Source organism: Acipenser ruthenus, chromosome 6 (assembly GCF_902713425.1).
Source record: "Acipenser ruthenus chromosome 6, fAciRut3.2 maternal haplotype, whole genome shotgun sequence".
Classification (NCBI taxonomy): domain Eukaryota; kingdom Metazoa; phylum Chordata; class Actinopteri; order Acipenseriformes; family Acipenseridae; genus Acipenser; species Acipenser ruthenus.
In genome coordinates, this window is record NC_081194.1 from 60,186,906 (window position 1) to 60,210,846 (window position 23,941).

The 23,941-nt window shown below is 36.7% G+C and overlaps 1 protein-coding gene across 11 annotated transcripts in view; it reads right to left on the reverse strand.

Annotated features, from left to right (window-relative positions):
* LOC117411034 (importin subunit alpha-6) overlaps positions 1-22,844 on the reverse strand; it is a 41,951-nt gene extending 19,107 nt beyond the window's left edge. For 4 of the 11 annotated variants that reach the window (XR_004545762.3, XR_004545761.3, XM_034018051.3 and 1 more), the window contains exons 1-13: positions 22,453-22,670; positions 22,015-22,157; positions 16,666-16,767; positions 16,445-16,544; positions 16,043-16,137; positions 15,559-15,690; positions 13,543-13,631; positions 10,800-10,899; positions 9,784-9,947; positions 9,118-9,196; positions 4,308-4,433; positions 3,902-4,029; positions 2,298-2,476 (exon numbers count right to left, since the gene is read on the reverse strand). Coding sequence is in view for 9 of the 11 variants with exons in the window: in XM_034018051.3 (XP_033873942.2) it covers positions 2,298-2,476; positions 3,902-4,029; positions 4,308-4,433; positions 9,118-9,196; positions 9,784-9,947; positions 10,800-10,899; positions 13,543-13,631; positions 15,559-15,690; positions 16,043-16,137; positions 16,445-16,544; positions 16,666-16,767; positions 22,015-22,157; positions 22,453-22,564 (1,549 nt within the window). In the remaining 2 variants the exon portion in view is untranslated. The other 7 variants (XM_059025609.1, XM_059025608.1, XM_034018053.3 and 4 more) reach the window with 6 other exon arrangements.
* Positions 22,845-23,941: the final 1,097 nt, after the last annotated feature.

A 23,941-nucleotide genomic window follows, 5' to 3' on the forward strand; every position in this document is an offset into this window, starting at 1 on the left:
GACAAACAAACAAGATAGCTGCTTCTGCATCCAGCGCTCAGAGAATATCAGACATTTGCAGAGCTTTTTTTAGATGTTAAAGTAATAAAATAATGACTTGGATCGCATTATTGAGGAGTGATCAGGAAAGGATTTATCGGTATGTACTATTATTAAGACGTATGTGAAAAATATAGCGAACAAGGGGTGGGGCAGGGCTGGAGATGCAGTACTGAGTGTCCTGTTGATATGCAGTGCCTTTTAAACCTGTTTTACTGTGAAAAAAATACTTTTAAAACAGCACGTCTAAAATAAACTGCGTGTGTAAAATAAATTGGACCTGACGCGCCTGAGACACGCTGAATAAATGGAAAGGGTTAACACTAAAAGGACCAGAGATATACTCATACCTAGAAGCTCCGCAGCCGTCTTTCTGATGGCTGTATTCAAAACACTGTAAATAGTATAACGAAAGGAGAAATAGTTGGATGTAGTTTTTTTTTTTTTTTTTTTTTTAATTGAGTATGTCAAACATCTGACCAACCGAAGCATGCATGCATATATATGTGTGTCTGAACATTTATTTTACAAATCAAAACAAGAAAATGTAAATAAACATCTGAACAGACGTTTATTTACATTTTTCGGTTTACAACATTTATTTATAAAATTGAAACGATAGCAATACATTAACTTTTCAACAGCAATCGGTTTATTATCAGATGAGCAAAAGCAACTGAACAACGTAGATAATAAAGTTAGAAAAAAACAATTTTACAAAAGCGCACAGCACAAAAAAAAAAGTAATTTATTTTTCTTTTTTGACAAAAGGGTATTCCTTTACCTTGAGTCTAAGGCTGTTCACAATCAACACAGATAATGCGCTTCTCCACGCCGACTTTCTGCACAGGGCACAGCTGTCTGAAGTTTTATTTTTATTGCACTTGCCAACCTGGCATTGGCGTCTCTTGCGGCTCTCAGTGGGGTTGCCAGCATCACCTGTGGGTACACGCTTGGCAGTCTCCCTCTGTTCCAAATGCTTCTTGTGAAGTTGCTGTGCTAACTGTAAAATATATTCTATCCTTGGTAAATTCTTCTCCGTGCATTCTTTGTAAAGTACCCAGGAGTTGTTGGCTGCTAGGTCCAATACATTGTAAAACACCTGAACAGACCACTGTCAGGAGCCAGCTTTCACGGAATACTTCCGTGCCATCTGATCCAAAACATCAACTCCGTATTTTCTTGCGTTGTAAAACTCCATGGTCTCTGGTGTTTATTCTCACTAGTCCCGATGCTAACTGACTGACCAAAGCAGCGCAGCTGGCAGCAGGCGCCAGCCTTCAAAAGGCTGATTGAAAACAATAGACTGTCAGTCATTCAGTCAGACAGACAGAGAGTAGAGACTAATCTGATTACAGCTAAACACATTGCGGACTGGTAAATAAAAATAATAACGAGGAGAATAATGTTCTGTATAATCAAAAATACAATTGTTTTCTGTGTAGCCGTCACTGTGACTGCTTCCGGGGCCTTTAGGTATAATGTAATATATCTATCTCCTTTTTTTCTGCACTCCCACATTTCATGCTCGGTGAGAATATTTAATACATATGGACAGAAAGGTACACAAACGCACAGCCCCATATATGTTACACGACTGGAGAATTACATTTAAAACCAAAAACCTCCAAAATGACTGCCGTGGGGCTTCTAATGTTAACGTGGAGGGCGGACACGCTTTGTCTTCGGAGATAGCTGGGATCAAAAAAAGGACGGGAATTAATTCAGTTAGACATTTAAGCAGCTTACTTGCTCATCGTGTTTAACTTTAGCGTAGTTTTTACAGCAAGGGTATTCTCAAACAGCTGCTTTAATACTATAACAAGGGCATAACGCAATACAGAACTGTAAACCCACAAGATGGCAAAAAACAAGAAAAAAAAAGGCAGCACGCATTATCATTAAGGTCAACTACAACACTGCTAACCATAAAATCACCCATCAGCCACTACTTTCTGCCGTTTTGGATTCCAAACTAACAACTGACCTGCTCCCTTGCAATATTTATAGTTAAGGATAAACACGCTCATTAACATTTACATGTGAAACTGGCCATGGATTTTCCCATGTGTTTCGTCATTTACACGAGTAAACGAGATTTACCTTATCCCTCTCTTTGGCCATTTCTTTCGGCCACAAACCTGACTTACACAAGTAATTCTCCCAAACGCACATCGCCATTTCACGTGGAAATTACCCTGCATGGAAACCCCATGATTGTTACAACAGTACAATAGTATAATACATGGAAATCCTACCATATGCTTCTTCTATAAAGGAACAGTAAGGGTTGATGCCTGTGCCATTCTGTTTTGCTTCTTGCTCTCCCAATCTTAAAATATTTTCCAGCCCGTTCAAAGCAACTTGAACTATTTTAGAGTCCATCACTGTCAGCAAGTCACAAAGAGGCTTGATGGAATTCAAGGACACCAAGTACCTAAAAAATAAAATAAAATGTTTCATTTGTCAATGGGATAGTCATCACTAACAACTTGGGGAGATTACCTGCCCGCATATAAATGAGCAGTTTCAGTACAAGAATACAATTGCCGGGACTTCAGCGCAGCCGGCTATAGCCAATTGAGGCAGCAAGGGAGATAACTTAGTTCTCTTCCAGAAAAAAAAAAAAAAACTTTTTTTTTTATGTTTAAACAGCATTTTTAGGAATTCAGAAGTAAATAGGAAGTGCTGTTCAGTCACACAGGCAATGATGGGATGTCTAAAATGAGGGATGCAAGTCGGTTATGATCTGTTCAGTTTTTATCAACTCTTTCTGCTGTTTTTGAAATCTTATCGATTTTCAGTAAAACCAAAATGAAAGTTTAAAACCAAACTGCCATTGTGCAGCCAAGAAACCAGAGTGCAAGACGACTTGACACAGACTGGACTGTTTAATACAAAAATTTATTTTCAAAATTTAAACAAACATTATATTGTTATTAGTGATTCAATAACACTGTATTGAGCTTATTTGTCACAGTTGAAAAAACGACATGTATAATAACTGCATGTGTACTTTTGCTACAGCTAGCAATGAAGTGCTATCTAACAAGTAGGTTTGTTTAAAGAAGAAATTCAGTGTTACTTTGGCTATCAAACCAATTAGACACATTTTCCTGGTACCTCCATTGTTGCCACGATCAGTTGCAAGTGACAAATCACATCTGAGTAGAGTGGCAGCTCATGCGATATATACATGTGACTATGGGCAAGGAAGGCCCTTACACTTGATTTCAATCAATATGCCGATAGAATGTAATGAGACAACGAATTTCAATACATGCATTTTCTTTCTATACTTTTGCATTTGGCTGCTGTAGTCAGTTTAGCATCATCATTATTATTATTATTTGTGTGTGTAATTATATATATATACAAAATGTGGAAAAGTCCAAAGGGAGTGAATACTTATGCAAGGCACTGTGTAATATATATATATACACATACATACACATTATTTATATATATATATATATATATATATATATATATATATATATATATATATATATATAAACCAATTACCAATTATTGGTCTAATTAAAGTAATTTAGAGCACAGCTGGAACAAAAGTCAGGATGGACACCGGCCCTCCAGGACCAGAATTGCCCACCCCTGGTTTAGATGCAGCAGTGTGCAATGAGCTCCCAAAAATGCACGCCGGTGTAGTGCTGAAACCGACAATGCTTTTTCATTGCACACAAACTTTGGGTTCGGTTTTCTCTCTTGTAGGTATTGCTTGGTTTAAAATGTTATGCAATTGCCGGTTTTGGTTTTGGGAAAATTATAACCGCTGCATCCCTAGTCTAAATGAATACAACATAAAACTCATCATCATTTTGTAACGTAGCTTGTTTAGTACCTGATCTGTTCAGGTGTTCCTCCTGATGTTGCATTAGTAATAGCCCATGCGGCTTCCTTTCTTGTGCGAAACTCAGCCTTCTGAAGAATCTCAATTAGCACAGGGAATATGTTTGCTTCTATTACGGCCTGCAAATAAAATGAAATGTTGTACATCATTAAAAAAAATGTTTATTTGTTTATTTATTTATTTTTTATTTATATATATCTATATCTATCTATTTATATAGAGACACACACACACACACACACACACACACACACTAGTGTTGCGGTCTTTCATTTCTTCATATAAAAAAATTAAATAAGTGCAAATTTTCTACTGCTGAAATAAAAACAAATTATCAACTAAACTCTGAACTGAAATTATATTTTGTATCTAGTCAGATCTTAATCAAATGCATTACCTGGATCTGAGTTCTGTTTCCTGCAGTGATATTAGAAACAGTCCAGCAGGTTTCCTTTCTTATAGATTCTTTAGGACTACTCAGTAGATGCAGAAGACAGGGCAATGCTGAACAGTTAAGTATTACCTAAGAGAAAACAAATCAAGTAATAACGGAAGCAGTGAAAGATGCTAGTTACAAAAAGCTAATAATATACTGCCATGTATTATCAAAATCAAAATTGGACAGTAGCTTGTATATTTTTATTTCACATTTCAATTTCGGTCTGGGACTTAACGCATCCAAGTTTTGTTTTTTAATATGGGTCACAAAAATACCAAACATTCCTACTAAATCAACAGTTCAGCCAACAAAAGTCTGAACTCATAATTTTTGGTAGGGATATAACATAGAACTAAAGGGTGTGGAATTTGACAAAAAACTTCTTGTCCAACGGACAAAATGCTAGAAAAATCCACTTGCCCCCTCTACATCGCACAAAACACACACTGAAAAGAATATTATAACTTGTAGGATTTTGCTGTTACTTAACAACGAACGCAATTAAATCAATTTGTGATTAATAACCGATTTTACTTCATGAAATTTAAGATAGAAAGTGTCAATGGCAGCAGTATCACTGGCACTAGGTTTACACTGCTCTTTTTCATTGGCTTTTTTTCCTGAACCCAAAGTTGAAAAGACCAGTTATTTCCTAATGATTTATTTAAATGTGATCTGTTATTATACAGCAAACTTTTACCTTGCACAGAAAAAAAAAATAACGCAGTTGCCTTTTCCACACAGCCTTATAAAGACACATGGGAATATGAACCATTCACATTACTGGCAGTCTGAGTTTTTACAGGGTTAAAGTAGGTAGGCTTGATGGTCCAGTGGTTAAAGAAAAGGGCTTGCTACCAGGATGTTCCCAATTCAAATCCATGATAAGCCACTGATTCACTAGCAATGTTTACATGCACAAGTCATGACAGTTTTCCTCACAATGTGTTTGCTGTACTTTTCAGGAAATGCTTTGCTATGCAGTTCTGATTTAGGAAAAAAAAAAGTCGGCCGTACCAACGCAGATTACTCAATTCACAGTCATTTAGGGGAGGGGATATTTAAATGTCTGCATCTGCTTACTTAGTAGGAAAAGAACGACTCCGAATATCTTGAGGAGAGCTTCATGCGTTGCCATGAAGATAAAAACATTTAACAAGAGAAACAAATGCACGTGTTGACGCGCACATTCTGAATTACGTCACACATTAGCTATTTGTTTGTCTGGTTACCTTTCCAACACACACACACACAATTATATCAAATATAATTTCTACTAAGTACAAGTTTTGCTACTTAGAATTTATATTTGTGTGGTGTGTTTGTGGTACATCTAAAAGTTAAATTTCATTAACACTAGAACCGCATTTTACAAAATATGTTTTTATTTTGAATATAACCTACAATATTCAATTTTTGTTTTATATATATATATATATATTAGTGCCTTGCAAAAGTATTCAGACCCCTGACCAATTCTCTCATATTACTGAATTACAAATGGTACATTGAAATTTCGTTCCGTTTGATATTTTATTTTAAAACACCTACACTCAAAATCAATTATTGTAAGGTGACATTGGTTTTATGTTGGGAAATATTTTTAAGAAAAATAAAAAACTGAAATATCTTGCTTGCATAAGTATTCAACCCCCACACATTAATATTTGGTAGAGCCACCTTTCGCTGCAATAACAGCTTTAAGTCTTTTGGGGTAAGTATGTACCAGCTTTGCACACAGTGTCGGAGTGATTTTGGCCCATTCTTCTTGGCAGATTTGCTCCAGGTTGTTCAGGTTGGTTGGACAACGCTTGTGGACCGCAATTTTCAAATAGTGCCACAGAGTCTCAATGGGATTGAGATCAGGACTTTGACTGGGCCACTATTGGACATTCACCTTTTTGTTCTTGAGCCAGTCCAATGTTGCTTTGGCCTTGTGCTTGGGATCATTGTCCTGCTGAAAGGTGAATTTCCTGCCAAGCTTCAGTTTTTTAGCGGACTGAAGCAGGTTCTCTTGCAGTATTTCCCTGTATTTTGCTCCATCCATTCTTCCTTCAATTTTAACAAGATGCCCAGTCCCTGCTGATGAGAAGCATCCCGACAGCATGATGCTGCCACCACCATACTTCACTGTAGGGATGGTGTTTCTTGAGGCATGGGTAGTGTTAGGTTTGCGCTACACATAGCGCTTTGAGTTTTGGCCAAAAAGCTCTATCTTGGTCTCATCTGACCACAAAACCTTTTCCCACATCACAGCTGGGTCACTCTCATGCTTTCTGGCAAACTCCAGACCTGCTTTCAGATGGTACTTTTTGAGAAACGGCTTCTTTCTTGCCCCCTCCCATACAGGCCAGTGTTATGCAGAGCTCTTGATATGGTTGACTGGTCCACCATTACTCCACTCCCAGCCACTGAACTCTGTAGCTCCTTCAAAGTGATTGTTGGCCTCTCTGTGACTTCTCTCACAAGTCTCCTTCTTGTTTGAGCGCTGAGTTTTGAGGGACAGCCTTTTCTTGGCAGTGCCTGGGTGGTGTGATGCAGCTTCCACTTCCTGATTATTGATCCAACAGTGCTCACTGGGATATCCAAACACTTTGATATTATTTTGTACCCTTTCCCTAATCTACGCATTTGTATTACTTTCTCTCTAACTTCTGTAGAATGCTCTTTGGTCTTCATTTTCCTTCAGATTCACAGCCTGACAAATGATCCTTCAACAGTGTGGTTTTTATCAAGAAAATGTGACAGCAACTTTAATGGTTCATAGGTGGAGGCCAATGTTAAGGTAATTGTGTCCTCGTTGGGGCAATTTCTTTCATCGGTGTAAACTGGGAGCTTCCACAGCACAGGGGGTGAATACTTATGCAAGCAAGATATTTCAGTTTTTTATTTTTCTTAAAAATATTTCCCAACATAAAACCAATGTCACCTTACAATAATTGATTTTGAGTTTCAGTGTTTTAAAATAAAATATCAAACCGAACGAAATTTCAATGTACCATTTGTAATTCAGTAATATGAGAGAATTGGTCAGGGGTCTGAATACTTTTGCAAGACACTGTGTATGTATATATATATAATGCCTGTTGTTATCTCTACTGGACCTAGCAGTCATCAAATCCTTCATTTTGTACAAGAATTGCACCGGGGAAAATATCAATAGGATAGCTGCAGCAGCTCAACCTGGATTCTGTGCTGCAAGTGACACACACGAGAAATCATGTGTTACTTTCATTTTAGATTAAAAGCTACTTTTGTTTTTACAGTTTTGAATGTACATAAACCTGTTTACACACTAGTTTCTTTTGAAATGTTTATTTTATTCGTTTTTCATTTTCTGGAGTAGTGCTTTATATGTGGTAAGTTAGAAAACAACCCCTTATGTTTAATTGTTCATTTAAATACAGCATTTCGGCTGTGCAGATGTTCGATATGATGTGCCTGAATAAAACTTTTGAGTTGTAGCCGATAGTCTGTCTTTCATTTTAATATTGATGATGTTTAAAATGTACAGTGATAATGACTGCCGTCGGCATTTGTAGGCATGCATATAACCGTGGCAGGTTTAGTGTTAAAAGTAGTCCATAAATGTACATTTTGTGTGTGTGCGTATGTTTTTGTTTTGTACGGCCTTTCTGATGGAGATTACGTGAGATTAAGTCAGAAGAACTGGATCTTGACTGCTGAAATCTCGTGAGCCACAAGCACGATTCCTGCTCCGGTTTACATGGGTTTTTACAGCTATTTTTATCGTGAGAAAGCGAGTGACCCTGCCCTTAAAATCACGCTGCCAAAAGGACGTCCTTTTGCTGTTTCACGATGTATTCACGTGACAACGTCACACAGTCATGACTGTAGCGTCTATTTTCACGTGCATGTAAACCCAGCCACTGTGTGTGACACTGAGCAAGTTTGTGCTCCATCCTTCAGATGAGACATAAAACCGAGGTTCTGTTTGTAAGTGACTCTGCAGTAGCAGTTGTTGATGCATAGTCCACCCCCTAGTCTCTGCAAGTAGCTTTGGATAAAAGCTTCTGCTAAATGACTAATTAAATAAAATAAAATAAATAAAATGCTTTGCTGGAGCAGGGCACATCTTGTATCAATTGGGCACCGACGACAATTCTTTGCATAATTTCGATACATTTTAAATCTATGTTTCTCATGTCTACGGTAAATGCGTTATTTTGCACAAAGGTACGCTAATTACTCGGTCGCAGAGTGTTTAATTTAGTAAAATGACAATTAGTAAATATGTAACTTATTTCAACAAAGTATCTGACTGATAAAACCACCTAAACTTTTTTGCTTATATTTGTCTGTTGCCAGCTTTAAGATTATTATTTTTTATTTTATTATTTTTTTTAACAGTGCAAAATGGATAAATCAGAAGTGAGCATTAATGATGATTATATATTTTATATATAAAATAAAACAGCTTAAAAGCTTTTTGTAATTTGTATTATGTTATATGGGTTAGAGAGCTGGCTGTCAAACTGGGCTCCTACTGTAGAGAAAAGCAATTTGTGTGTGTGACTGAGGGTTTGGGAATTAAGGGGAGATTTATATGTGAGTATATAGTTTTGGTTTGAGGTTAAGAGGTACATATTTTTTGATATTTGTGTGTATGTGCTAGTCTTCTTAGGTAGACTTACCTGGCTCTAGAAATCTACCCCGAGTGTTTTTCTATCAACACAACGAATGTTGTGAAAGAAAATACAGAAAAAAAAAAAGAATTCCACATCACGGAAAAATGAAAGTAACTTACCTGAGTTTGAACGTCATCACCTGTTACTATGTTTCCAACTGCTCTCAACGCAGGGGAAACAACCTTGTAGTCACCGTTCCTATTTAAATAAAATAAAATATATATATATATATATTTATGCACTGCTTCTGAAACCAAATGAATCAGTCTTTCAGCAACAGGCTGTGCCATGCTGTACTGTACTGTGAATTAAATGTGAGCCTTTGCAAAACTTATTAAAACTATAATGTGTCAAATAAACTGAATGTCCGACATTCTACTTGTCATAAAATTACTATTTGGAATCTCTCTGCAATTCATTTTCATTGTAATTTCAAATCTTGTTATCCTGCTGAATGCTTATCTCCTCATACTCTCGATACTCCCTGTAGTTACCACCTAATTACTAATAGTGTTAAAATAATGCATAATTAAACACAAATGGGAAGTATGGGAAAGCAGCAATGGGTGGTCTGTAAATGGAATATAGTAATTGCCAGAGTAAGACCAGGACCTTTTATGTAATTATTATTATTATTATTATTATTATTATTATTATTAAAATGCCTCATGCTACCAACAACAAACTGCAGCTCTGTGGCCAGTGACTTGAATGTGGATGCTTTTGGTTATCTTTGGTTTAACAACATTTAGAATTAACAAAAATGATTTTGATACTTTGCTTACATCAAAAGCTCCACTAGTCTTCTACAAACGCCAGAGTCAATTACTGCTTGAATTTTGTCATTGGGTCCATCTGAGAGATATGAAAGGGCCCAGCAAGCATCTGCCAACACATCTGGATCACTGCTGAAGAGAAGCCTTGACAATACATTCAAACACGGAGATACCTAAATAATGAATGGAGACAAAATCAGGAGGTCAGCGACAGTTTAATAATCAATTGCTCTTAAAAATGCCTTAATATGGGAGCTTCCGAGTGGCGCATCGGGTAAAGGTGCTCCGCGTGGAGTGCAGAATGCGCCCTACGTGGACGGGAGCTCCTAGGGGGCAGCGCACAATTGGCCGAGCGTCGGGCTTAGGTCAGCCAGGGTGTCCTCAGATCACCGTGCACCAGCGACCCCTGTAGTCTGGCCAGGCGCCTGGGGGCTTGCCTGTAAGCTGCCCAGAGCTGCGTTGTCCTCCGACACTGTAGCTCAGAGGTGGCTGCATGGTGGGTCTGCAGTGTGAAAATAAAAAGTGGTCGACTGATGGCACATGCTTCGGAGAACAGCGTGTGTTCGTCTTCACCCTCCTAAGTCAGCGCGGGGGTGGTAACAGTCAGCTGAGCCTAAAAATAATCGGCTATTCTAAACTGGGAGAAAATGATAAAAAACAAAAACAAATTGGCGACTACTAAACTTATTTTAAAAAAATAAATAAAAATGCCTTGATATAACAAGTGTTCTGCTGGGCTTTTATACAATTTTGTCTAGAACAAAACTGCTTTTGTAAAAATTAGGCCATATTACCTTCAAATTCACAGCCTATTCAGGAGGATTGCTATTACTATTTTCTTTAAAAAAAAAAAAAGTGACCTATGATAACAAGAGGATCCAAATCACAAAAAAAGCACAGGATTACTCAAAATCCTTGCAAACATACTTAAATTGCTGCAAAACTTAACTTATTTGACATATCTCAATCAGTACAGTATATAGGAGTCACAGAAATACACTGGCAATTTTCACATCTGAACATACCTTACTAAAATCTGGTGGAGGATTCTTCCCTCTGCATAAGTTAGACAGAGCCCATACTGCATTTCTTGTTGTTGTAAGTCGACTTGATTTTGTTAGTAATCTGAAAAATAAAATATCGAAAACGATATTCAAGATTTTGTTTATCGTTTAATAATGTTTTTTCTTTTCGTTCCCTTTCAGCCTGTTCTCTTTCTATTGTTTTCAAACACACAATAATGTGAAAAAAGTGCTCTTCCCATGGTCTTACACCTCACAGAGCAGGTATGCAAGAAGAAATATGTAGGGTATGGTAAATATATAATGCTTTGAAAAGATGTTTGTCACAAAAATATTTTTTGGTATTACCTTTCAAATATACAGCAGATGTGTAGAGACCTGAATTTATTTTTTTATTAAGTTAAAAACACCACAAAAGTTGAAAGCTAATTATATATATATATATATATATATATATATACACACACACACATACATACACACATACATACACACACACACATACACATACACAGTAGCTAAGTTTTTAGCTGTGTTTTAATGTTATTTTAGCTGTTTTGGCTATTTATCCTCCGTCACGGCCTAGCGCATTGCAAAGCCTGCAACTAAATTTCGCCCTTCCCACGTGTAACAAGCTTCCGGCATTTGAGGGAAGTAGCTGGACAGGGCTACAACGAATACATTTTGGGATACAATAGTATTCTACAATTGTATTTATTGTTGGAAATGTTGAAAACCTCCAGTTTAACCGTGTCTAATGGACTTTTTTCTCCAAAGCGGAATATACAATAAAAAAATGGGCTTCAGTTCGTGCCTCCAACCCAGCCACAGCCGTATGTTAATGCAACACAACCCACGCCCTGTCGTGTGTTATCCCTTACACGTTGAATGTAAGAGCGCTAACCCACTGAGATTGTTGGGAAATGTCGCTGATTTGAATTGTTTATTAAAAAAAAAAAAAATAATTAAAATTGTAAACTCAAACTGGAGGCAAAAGAAAGTTGCAGCAAAAAATCAGCGGACTGTCATTTTCTTTTAAGGCTGCAACATAGGCATTGTTTTTTCTACAGACAGGAAGTAAGTGCATTTATTGATACAGACGGCTAACTTGTCACACCGTTTTTCCTTTGAGTTAACTGTATTTCATGCTTTTTTGTTTAATTTGAGAAAATAAAGACCTATGAACACCAATACAATAGCCTACTTGGCTAGAAAAAAAAATTTGAACCGGTATTTCATTTCGTTCAAACTGGAACGAAATCAGAAATTTGGAACTTTTGGAACAGGAGTTGAAAATTCCAGTGCCAAACCAGCGGAAAAAAATCTGGTTTGAATCCCTGGTACCAGTGCCACAATGGGATTACTACAGCCATGGTTATGCCTCACACAAACTTAACTGTCAACAACCGACTTATTTTTTCAGGATCTACGGCATTCAGGTCATGTTGCCAAGTAGAAACACAATACCACTGTTCTAATTAAAAGTTTGAATTTGTTACTCTCAATACCCTTAATCATTTTGAATGTTAAATGCAGACACTTGACTGACCACCTCTCAAACGTCAGTTATTCTGCTTCACTGTTAACACAATAGCTGTCAGTCTCTATGAATTTCCTTATCCCCACCCTGTCCAGCCATTGATTTGTCAACATTCAGACTGAACCCCACCCCTGGGATCTGTAGCACACAGAAAGTCTTCCCTTCGTTACAACTGCAATGCTATATTAATGCAGGTGACTGAGTCTGGATAAAGTAGGACAGTCAGACAAAACAACAAAATGCTGCACAACAGGTTTGAAATTGCGTGTAGTTTAATTTGCCGAAATACATGTTAATTGCAACGCTGAAAAACAGTCTGTGACTGGAGACAAAATAAAGGCAAACTTAAAATGGTGAAAGAAAAAAAAGCTGAGAGGAGGAAAGTGTTTATGGCCCGATGTAGAAAACATTTTTGTTCCAAATGTCAGTGCAACGCAGTGGTACACTTGTTAAGTATGTGTATGGTTATGGTTATGGTTCTGATTAACAAAATGAAATTTATGTATTTGTACAGCTGGAAATTGAATGCAATTGTACTGAATCATATGTAACACTAAAATGTTTAGTTTATTTATTTTTATTTTTTCTTCAATTGATGCAAGCAGCACTGTTTAAAACAAATCTTTTAAATTTGAATTAATACAACTAATTTATAAAAGCCAACGCAGCTGAACTATTGTCCAAGTTTGGTTTTGGAAAGAAATGTTCAGTAAAGCAAAGATGATATGTTTTTAAAATAAAAATAGATTAATACAGATGTGATGTGGGATGTATAACTTGATTTTACACTGTTAATTATTACTTTTTACATTTTAGAATTTTTGAAAAAAAGAACAGTTTCTAGCTGACAGCTTAAAATTAAAAACACTGTAAAATTATTGATGGAATAAAATGTTGCAAACCAGGGTTATTTGGAACCTAAACCTGTGTATCTATTTATCAGTGTTAAGCATGTAGGAAAAAAATCAATTGCAAAAAAAGTAATTTTAAAAACACAAAAAAGGTGTTTTCCTAAAATTGAACATCTTTTATGAAAGTGCGACCTATAAAACGATTTTTACAGTAACTATTCACCTTAAGAAAAAACAGTAAGTTATTTATTCTGTATCTCCCATTGTATATACTAGAAGAAATATTGTCATATATATAGAAACACAAACTGTCACTGGCTAAAATAAACTAAGTTTATGAATAAATATTACTTACTGTAAGAGTGAAGGAAGTATTACACAGTTTAACACATAGTCTCTGCACTCTGCATTGTCTCCAGCTATATTTCCCAGTGCCCAGACTGCCTATAAAAACATAAATGACCATGTATTTACAAAATCAAAACACAGGAGTAATTTGAAATAGTATGAGGCAACACAATTTACAGAAAAGAATGCCTTACAGGGGTCAAAATTAATTCAACATTTTAGGGGGACAGGTACACCACGACATATACATTTAAGGGTCCACCACAAAAAACAAAAAATACAGTTGTAGTCAAAAGTTTACATACCCCAATGGAAATTTATAATTTCTAGAAATTTCTCGAAAACAAAGTATTTTAGGAAAAATCTTTCGTAGCAAAAGTTTTGCTTCTGTGGATGATGAAAAAAGGTTACAAGAAATAGATGTCTACAATGATTTATTTCAGCAATTTCTTTGCAAAACTCCAAAAATGCTAATTCAAAAGTATTCATACCTTTTAATGCTATGATAGTATTGTCTACAAGGTGCTAGAAATTTCAATATGATAATGCAGAAAATCTAGAAAATGCTGGATTGTAGGTGAACATTCTTGGAGAGTATAAAAGGTTTAGACATTAGAATGATTGCTGTCATTAGCAATAAGTCAACATGGGAAAAAGTAAAGAGCGATCCGAAAATTACTTATTATCAAAGTTAAAGAAGGATACAAGATTTCCAAGCATTTGGAGTATCCCAATTTCAACTATTGTTTCTATTATCAAGAAGTACAAGACTCATAGTACTGTTACAACGCTCCCTCGGTCTGGAAGAAAGAAGATTATTTCACCAAGAACAAGTAGAATTGTGAGGACGGTTAATAACAATCCGAGATTGACTGCCAAAGATATTGAAAGTGAATTGGCTGCAAATGGGACTGAGGTTTCCATTTCAGTCATAGGTCGAGTATTGCATGGTGAAGATCTCAATGGCCGCAGGCCATGGAAAAAAACTCTTAGGAAAACGTCACAAGGACAATCGCTTAAAGTTTGCAAAACAGCAACTGAATGATGGATAGGAGTTTTGGTAAAAGGTTTTGTGGAGTGATGAAACATGTCTGGTGAGGCGTACCAAGAAAAGAACACCATACCTACTGTCAAGCATGGAGATGGTAATATCTTTCTATGGGGCTGTTTTTTGTCTGGCACAGGAAATGTAGTTCCAATGCATGGCAAAATGGATTCCATAGCATACCAAAAGACTTTGGCAAATCATCTGAAACTGGGAACTACTGTCTAGAAAACTTGGCTTAAAGCGCAACTGGACGTTCCAACACGACAACGATCCAATGCACATATTAAAATCTTCTTCAGAATGGTTAAAAAGAATAAAATCAAGGTTTTGGAATGTAGTCAAAGTAGTCAAAGTCCCGATCTAAATCTGATTGAGAATCTTTGGTATGAGTTGAAGAAGGCTGTGCACAAGAGAAGTCCTCGGAATTTGAATGATGGAACAATTTTGCATTGAAGAATGGTCAAAAAAATCACTAAAGAATCATGCCAAACGCTCATTGACAAATATCCTAATCATTTAAAAGAGGTTATTATTGCTAAAGGTGCCTCAACTAGCTATTAATTTAATTTTCCTTGGCAGGGTATTAGTTTTGCAAAAAAAATACTGAAATAATTGTAGACATATATTTCTTGTAACTTTTTTTCCTCATCCACAAAAGCAAAAACTTTTGCTACAAAAGATTTTTCCTATAAATTATTTGTTTTTGAGTAATTTCTAGAAATTATAAATTTCCATTGGGGCATGTAAACTTCTGACTACAACTACAACAGGTACGGACAATGGAATGCTCTGCTAGACACTGTAAACTGGGACCACAATGGGCAGCCATGATGAAAGTGATCTACAGTAATAAACAGTGAAAAGGGTTCCTTAAGTGGTGGGTGGCAATCTGCAAAGTCCTTCACCAGTTTGTTGAGGTCTTTAAGCCAGGGAAGAAAATCTGTTTCAGGCTTTTTACATTTTTTTTAGAATTACCTGTTCCTGTACATCTTCATATTCTGAATTGAGCAACTCTATAAATATTGGTACTGCACCAGTTTCGATAACAACTTTAGTATGTAGGAAAGTTCCAGACGCTATATTCGTTAAAGCCCATGCTGCTTCAAACTGCGGATGTAAAATGAGACAGAGACAACACATTATCAACAGAACTGTATTTGTTATTTTACTAATGAGGCTGTCCCTGTCAAATACTGTTTCACCATGCTTTGAATGCATCTAAAGCACATCTAATGTAGTTTTTTTTTTTTTTTTCAATAATGACTAGCTATACAATAGCTACATTATTAGCTTTAGTTGTTTAGTTATAGCCTGCAAATATTCTTAAAATATTGTCAGATCTTAGTATTTTTGTTACAACTGAAATTACACCTGACAAACCCATTTTTGGCTTTAACAGCGCTAGGCCAAATAATATCTATTACATCCAAACAATAGTAGTACTACCAAGACACCATACCTGCAGTGTGCAATTCTCACTTCTTTTGAGAAACTCTACAAATCTGTTTACAACTCCTTGTGTAAGTATTACTTCATCTATAGGTGGATAAGGTTCTGTGTAAATAAAATGCAAAATAATATTTAGCCACACCCAATACATTTGACGTACTGTATGTTTACAGATGACTGCAAGATGAAGATGAAAGGCCTGCAACATTGATTCAACAATTTTATCTGCACCACATAAAATCGAGCAAATAGTCACATGGATTTATACTTGAAAATATTTTTTATTTTCCAGCGAAAATGTAGTTTTGTTTTCATATGCTAACCCAGTCAGACACAGTGCTTGATTATAATACAGCAGAGGAAAGCCAACAGCAACACAGAAGTTCAATATTAGTGATCAAATATGCCTTACCTTTGGAGAGTAATTTTCTAAACTTTTGTGTTGCCACAAGCTGCTGATCAGGATCATCAGAGAAAATCATCTGAACCATATCGGGAGTTATTACTCCTTCCTGAAATGTGTTAAATCACCATTACTTGAAGATTTAAAATATGTAAACACTGATACAATTAAAATGCATGGTAGTGTAGTGCCCTATACATTTTACAAACATTTATATATTAAAAGCTTACTGCTGCATGTGGCACTGTGGAGCTTATGTCAGGATCCTGTATTGGGCATTCTAACATGGATTCTTCATTAGTAGGCAGCGAGACATTTCTCCTCTTAAACAACTGAAAACAAGAGGGAAGAAAAGTACTTAGAAAGGCAGGCAAATCTAACAACTTTGGTATATTGCCATTTCATTCTTTATTACTGTTTAGTTAAATCAACTAAAGCATTTTACATTTAATTACAGCACTGAAAATACAGCTATTTAACAATTGACTTTTGATATCCTTCATTTATGCTTCTTGGATTCTGATTTTTTATCCAAGTCCTTGGTTCGGAAAGACCAAAAAAAAAAAAAAAACATGGGCAGCAGAAAATCATTTTAGATGAAGATGACACAAAAAGGTACTGTACCCAATCTACCTTTAAGAAAAATATGTACAACAAGCAAAATGAATGCAGCAGGTACAGGGTAGAATTTGATATTTTGAAATAGTACGAGACATAGTACAAGAGTCTCATTCAAAATCTTCTTAGCTGAACAGAGTTTACAAATCAATGTCCCAAGACAATTGGAAGAAAAGAAAAAAAGGTAATGCAAGCCACTGTAGCATGACACACTCAATATAAATCAGTGTACTGATCACATGAATGCATAACTTGCTGAACTACGTAGAAGGGCAACATGCAAGGTGACATTCCATAGATGGCACCACCAACACACACATGGTCAGATTGGTATAAAAGCTGTTAATCCATCCGACAGCCACCAATGCTGACCTTGGAACAACTGTATTGCCCTAATGGAACCCTTGCTTTAAAAAAAAAAGAGACTGTTGCAGCATTCTGGCAACATCATTATTATTATTATTATTTATTTCTTAGCAGTCGCCCTTATCCAGGGCGACTTACAGTCGTAAACAAAAATACATTTCAAGAATCACAGTACAAGTATTAATACAATTAAGAGCAAGATAAAATACAATCACTTCGGTTCTAGCAAGTACAAGTATATGACAAAATACGATTCAATACCTTAAACTGCACTTGCACTTTTTAGGCTCAGCCCACCGCTACCACCCCTGCGCTGACTCGGGAGCGGCAAAGACGAGCACACGCTGTCCTCCGAAGTGTGTGCTGTCAGCCGACCGCTTTTTTACATACTGCAGACTCACCATGCAGCCACCCAGAGCTAAAGCGTTGGAGGACAACACAGCCAGACTACAGGGGTCACTGGTGCGCGGTGAGCCGAGGACACCCTGGACTACAGGGCCCATCCTGCACTCCACGTGGAGCGCCTTAACTGGATGTGCCACTCGGGACCCCCTTCATTTAAGGAATTAAACGTCTGCATTAACAGTTAATACAAATCTTGGACAACCTAATACAGCGGTGCACGACTATATCAATCTACCAATCGGGTTCTACTTGAGTTAACTGATCCTTAGCTGGGTCAATAAACTAATTTAGGACCTGCTTGGAATAAAAAAAAATACCTGGACTGCAGAGAATATTAAGGGCCACAGTTGTGCACTGCTGACCTAATTTTACTTTAGGTATGGTAGTCCAAGATTAGTGCTAACAGGGTTCTGTGAAACCAGCCAACTGCTACCTACTCCACAATGAGCATCTTTGAAAACGGGTGTGCCGCATGGAGCACACTTGGGACACAAACGTCAATTCTTCCTAAAGCTGCAGCACCCTTTCTTCACCACTACCATATAGACCGACTGCTTTGACATCCAACATGTGTAAAATAATGGAGAGTGATAAACAGAAGGTTAAACTTCTTTTTAGAAAAAAATATATTATCTGAAGTACAGAGTGGTTTTAGGAAAAACAGAAGTACTATAGATCAAGTAATAAGATTGGAGTCAGATATTAAGAAAGCTTTTAGTAATAAAGAGACTTTAATAGCGGTCTTTATTGATTTGGAAAAAGCGTATGCTATGTTGTGGAAAGTTTTGTTATTTAAAATGCATAATAGGGGGATACAAGGAAAGATGTTTTGGTGGGTATGAGATTTTTTATCGTTAAGGACTATGCAAGTCAGAGTGGGTACTGAATATTCAAGGGTGTATAAGGTGGTAAATGGTACTCCACAGGGGAGTGTTGTTAGTCCAGTTTTATTTAATATAATAATAAATGATTTGCCAAAAAAATGTAATGTTAACGTGTCATTATTTGCTGATGATGGGGCATTATGGAAATCTGGTAGGAACATAAAATATATCATAGGAAAGATGCAAATGGCAATGGATGAGGCAGAGATGTGGGCAAAGAGAGAGGGTTTTAAAATTTCAGTATCCAAAACAGAAACCTTTTTTTGTCTTTAAAAAATATTTCAGATGAGGAAAAAAATGTTTATATAACGAACCTATCAAAAGGGTATCCGAGTTTAAACTTTTAGGAATATGGTTTGATAGTAGGCTGACATGGAAACAGCATATAGATAATATGATAAAAGAAGTGTAAAGTACGGCTGAATTTAATGACATGTATTTCTGGACAACATTGGGGGGCAGATGAAGGTACATTTTTATATAACATTAATACGGTCAGTAATTGTTTATGGGTGTCAAGCATATGGAAAGGCGAAACAATCCTTGGTAAAGAAAATTGATTGGATTCAATATCAGGCATTGAGGATATGTACAGGTGCTTTTAAAACATCTCCAATTAATGCATTACAAGTGGAAACTGGTGAGTGGCCATTAAATCAGAGGAGACTGAGATTGGAAATAAATTATTGGATATATCTAAGAATGCAGGTTAACAAGCCAACTAAGCAAGTACTGAATGAGTGTTGGGAATGTTATACTCGGGATAAGCAATTCAATACATATGGTAGAAGGATTACAGAAATAGTACAGCAGTTTAAAATAAATTAAATTAAAATAATGAATGATAAATGTATGTCAATTATACCACCAAGGCAGTTAGAGCTGAAGATAGAATTAATTTTAAGAGAAACATTACAAGGGGTGGAAGATAAAACAGCGAAGAGGATAGTAGAAGGGTATATCAAAAAAACAAGGGATATATATATATATATATATATATATATATATATATATCAAAGAATATTGATAGTGGAAGGGTGTCATCAGCTTTTCATGGGACAACATTTGATGTGGGAAAATCAGGAAGGTTGTCTGATCAATTACACCGTGTAACAATTTTTTTTTTTTTTTTGGTTCCTGGGTAGTAAGTGTTATTTCCTAATTGCTTATGGCTCAAAAGTATAGAAAATGGCTATTATTCCCCACAAACTTTGCTTTTGTGACCAGGACAGTGATATTTTGAAATTTACCTATTTTCCAGTACATTCCAGATAGATTCAGTGCTGTGTAAACTTGGAGTAACTTCTAGAACTTTCTAGAACTTTCCAGTAATATAAATAGTAGTATAAATACAGGGGCCTTAAGCCCACCAGTTCAGTTTAGTTCCAGCTGCCTAAGTGGATACATATCTGCATTTTTCTGAGATGGCATCAAGGTCATAGGAGACTTCAAAATGGTGGCATTCCTGATGGGTCTCCAAGGCGGTTTTACCAAGTTTCCCTGCTATCTTTGCCTTTGGGACAGCAGGGACACCAAGGCGCACTACCACAGGCGGGACTGGCCACAGCGGACCGAGTTCTCTGTGGGGAGGAACAACGTCAAGTGGGAGCCACTGGTGGACCCCCGGAAGGTGCTGATGCCACCACTGCACATCAAATTGGGCCTTATGAAACAATTTGTCAGAGCTCTAGATAAGGAGTCGGCAGCCTTCAAGTACCTTCAAGACTTCTTCCCTAAGCTGTCTGAGGCAAAGGTCAAAGCCGGTGTCTTCGTCGGACCACAGATAAAGAAGATCCTGGAGTGCAATGAATTCCCCAAGAAGCTCACTCGTAAGGAGAAAGCGGCTTGGAACAGCTTTGTCGCAGTGGTTCAGGGCTTCCTGGGCATTCACAAGGCCGAAAACTATGTGGAACTGGTTGAGACTCTGGTGAAGAACTACGGCACAATGGGCTGTAGGATGTCCCTCAAAGTCCATATCCTTGATGCTCACCTTGCTAAATTCAAGGAGAACATGGGAGCGTACTCGGAGGAGCAAGGCGAGTGCTTCCACCAGGATATACTGGACTTTGAACGCCGCTACCAAGGACAGTATAACGAGAACATGATGGGAGACTACATTTGGGGGCTGATTCGTGAAAGTGATTTACAGTATAATTGTAAATCTCGAAAAACTACTCACTTCTAAATCTTTTGTAGTCATTTTTGTATTACTTTAGTATAAATACATGTTAATTTGGATTCATATGTTGTTTTTTTCTGACTTTACGTGAACGAAAAGACACAAATTTGCCCGTTTTCTCATTGGAAATAGGTAAATTTCAAAATATCACAGTCCTGGTCACAAAAGCAAAGTTTGTGGGGAATAACAGCCATTTTCTATACTTTTGAGGCATAAGCAATTAGGAAATAACACTTACTACCCAGGAACAAAAATTGTGTTACATAGTGTTATCGGTGTTTACTGCAGAAATTACTGCCATACTATTAGCTATGGAATGGATAAATGATGTCAGACCAGACAGAGTAATAATATTCTCAGACCCCGAGAGTCTGAGAATGATGTCAGACCAGACAGACTCCTGACTTCTATTATGACACTTGAATCAGGGGTATCTAAAGCTAGACAGGATTTAGTATGGGAAATCAGAAATCTGTACGAGTTATTTTATAAAGGAATTGGTGTGAGTTTTATTTGGATTCCTGCACATATTGGAATAAGGGGAAATGAAAGAGCAGATTTTATGGCAAAAAATTCAACACAACAGGATACAATAAACATGAACATGTCATTGGGTAGGACAGAGGTACACAGTATTGCTAAGAGGAAGGTTAATAAATTGGCAAGAACAGTGGAATAGTGATGAAAAAGGCAGACATTGTTTTAGCATTTGTCCAGTGGTTGACAAGAAGGTACACAGTAGGTGTAAAAATAGGAAGTGAGGAAATAATTTTGAGTAGAATTAGAATAGGACATTGTGCCATTTATATAATAGGCAAACAAAACAGTGGAGATTGTGACCAGAGCAAAACAACAGAATCCATTGAACATTATTTTTGTAATTGTACAAAATATATTCCAGGAATGATGGGGAAATTGAGGCAGGAAGGCTTGACAAGTCTTGTTTATTTAGACTTTTTAAAACATATTACCACAAAGCAAATATCACAAAAACAGGGACATACAACTCAATTTAGAAATAAAAAAATATCTGTGTTTGGTTTTATGACCAGTAGTTGGTAGCAATAAGTCACATCAGTGACTCGAGCAGTAAGGAAGCCGCAGCACACTAAACCAAGATCACTTACCTGCTCTTCTCGCTTTTGTTTCCGAAGCTGAATCCCTTCTTCTTCTCTTCGTCTGCGCATTTCCTGAGGATTCAGCGCGTTGTTTTTGTAGCTCTTCATTCTATAGTTATCTTTTATTGGGCTTGCCATGGTTGCGCCTGCAACTGCAACAAATATGTTTTTAGAAAACAGAAGTCTGTGGTCTGTCACCAGCATTCTTAACTAAACTAAAACTACTTGTTAACGTTGTATTTTTTTTTTTTACATCACCATTGTCAGTAAAGGTAAACTGGATTGCTGTCACTATTGTACTGTAAATATTTAGCTAATGTATTTAATAAAAAAAAATGGAAAAAATCTAAGCAACCAAGCAAAAACAGAAGTTACACCAATACATTACGTTTGATATGGCGCTTTGGCATGTTAGGGGTACAATATAATTTAATTATTATTACTTACATAGCCCCGTACAACATGCCTTTGATCTGAAATAATGCCAAACCCGTTCTCTTAGTTGAAATAAATTCACTCCAGCGTGCAGGCCGGCTAGTCTATAAGCATTGCTACACATTAGCTGTGTTTTTAATGCCTGTCATTAAAGAACAACAAACACTCTCCTTCGATTCGCTAGACGACTGACACACGCTGTGAGACAAATACATAATTAACAAAAAAAGAAAGAAAACGTCCGATTATATACCGTCAAGGTTTACCCATTCACTGTAGTAGTTGTGTTAGGTGACTGCGCAGCTTTTATTTCTGACCACAAACCCTGCCTGCACCTCCCAACAACACAGCTGACCGCAATATGGCGCCCCTCTGTCAATCGCTGTTAACTAACATTCCCAGAAGCCCGTTTGTGCCTGTCGTCAGGATTCTTATTTCGTCACGGCTGCGTCTGCACAAGCCGATGGACGATTACATTACATTACAGCCTATATTTCCATATGGGATGCAAACTAGTAAATATCAAGACTCATGTTGCCTCAGTGAAAATTACAGACTATGCATGGTGAGACCTACAAAAAAGTCCGATTAACTGTAAATGTAATAAAAACAAGGGTGAAGATGCATGACCATAATTACTGCTCGGGACTGAATTGAATAGAAAAGTTGGTCCGCATCATGTCATTACGGGTTTATCGAGGACTCGAGCCCAAACGGCTAATTGCCCCCTGTTTCGAATCTGAAGTCGTCTTTTTTTTTTATTTGCAAGTTGTGATGAACACAATTTTTGGAGATGTCCCGGAAAAAAAAAAAAAAAAAAAAAAAAAAAAAACCTCACTGGATCTGCGCTCTGAACAGAACAGAAGGGATTTGATGTCAGGCAGATATTTTTAAAACATATTTTATGTAACAAAGCAGTTAATCAAGTTTGAGGTGTATCTGCGATTTGTTTGCGTTTTTTTCTATGAAATTCATAAACAACAATTGTTCGGTTACAGCAGTACTGTTACTAATGTATAAAACTAGATATTAAACTTGTTTGCAAAAAATGTTTACACTGTTACAAGTATGCAGTCAAAACATATGTCTACAGGTGACTTAGTCTGTATTCCTCTACCCTGGACCCAAACACGAGTTCTAAATGCCCGGTATTTCATGTCATAAAGGATAGGCTGTACACCTGTACCCAGGTAGAAACATTTGTGCACTCGGTTTTCTCAAGCTTATGTATAAGTAATCCTTTTTTTTTTTTTTTTTTTTAATTCATCACTGTGACTGATTCCATCCCCTCAGTATGCAGTCAAAGCATATGACTACAGGTGAATTATTTGAGGTTATTATTAAGCATTCCTATATAGCCCAGTCATATGTTTGACTATTTATTCCTGCTTTATCAAATATATTTGTGTCAGACTATAATGTCTTTGAAAGGTTCTTTGGGCAGACCTGGATCCTGACGGATGAATTTAAAATCATACTCTGTAATGATTTTCATTTGTTC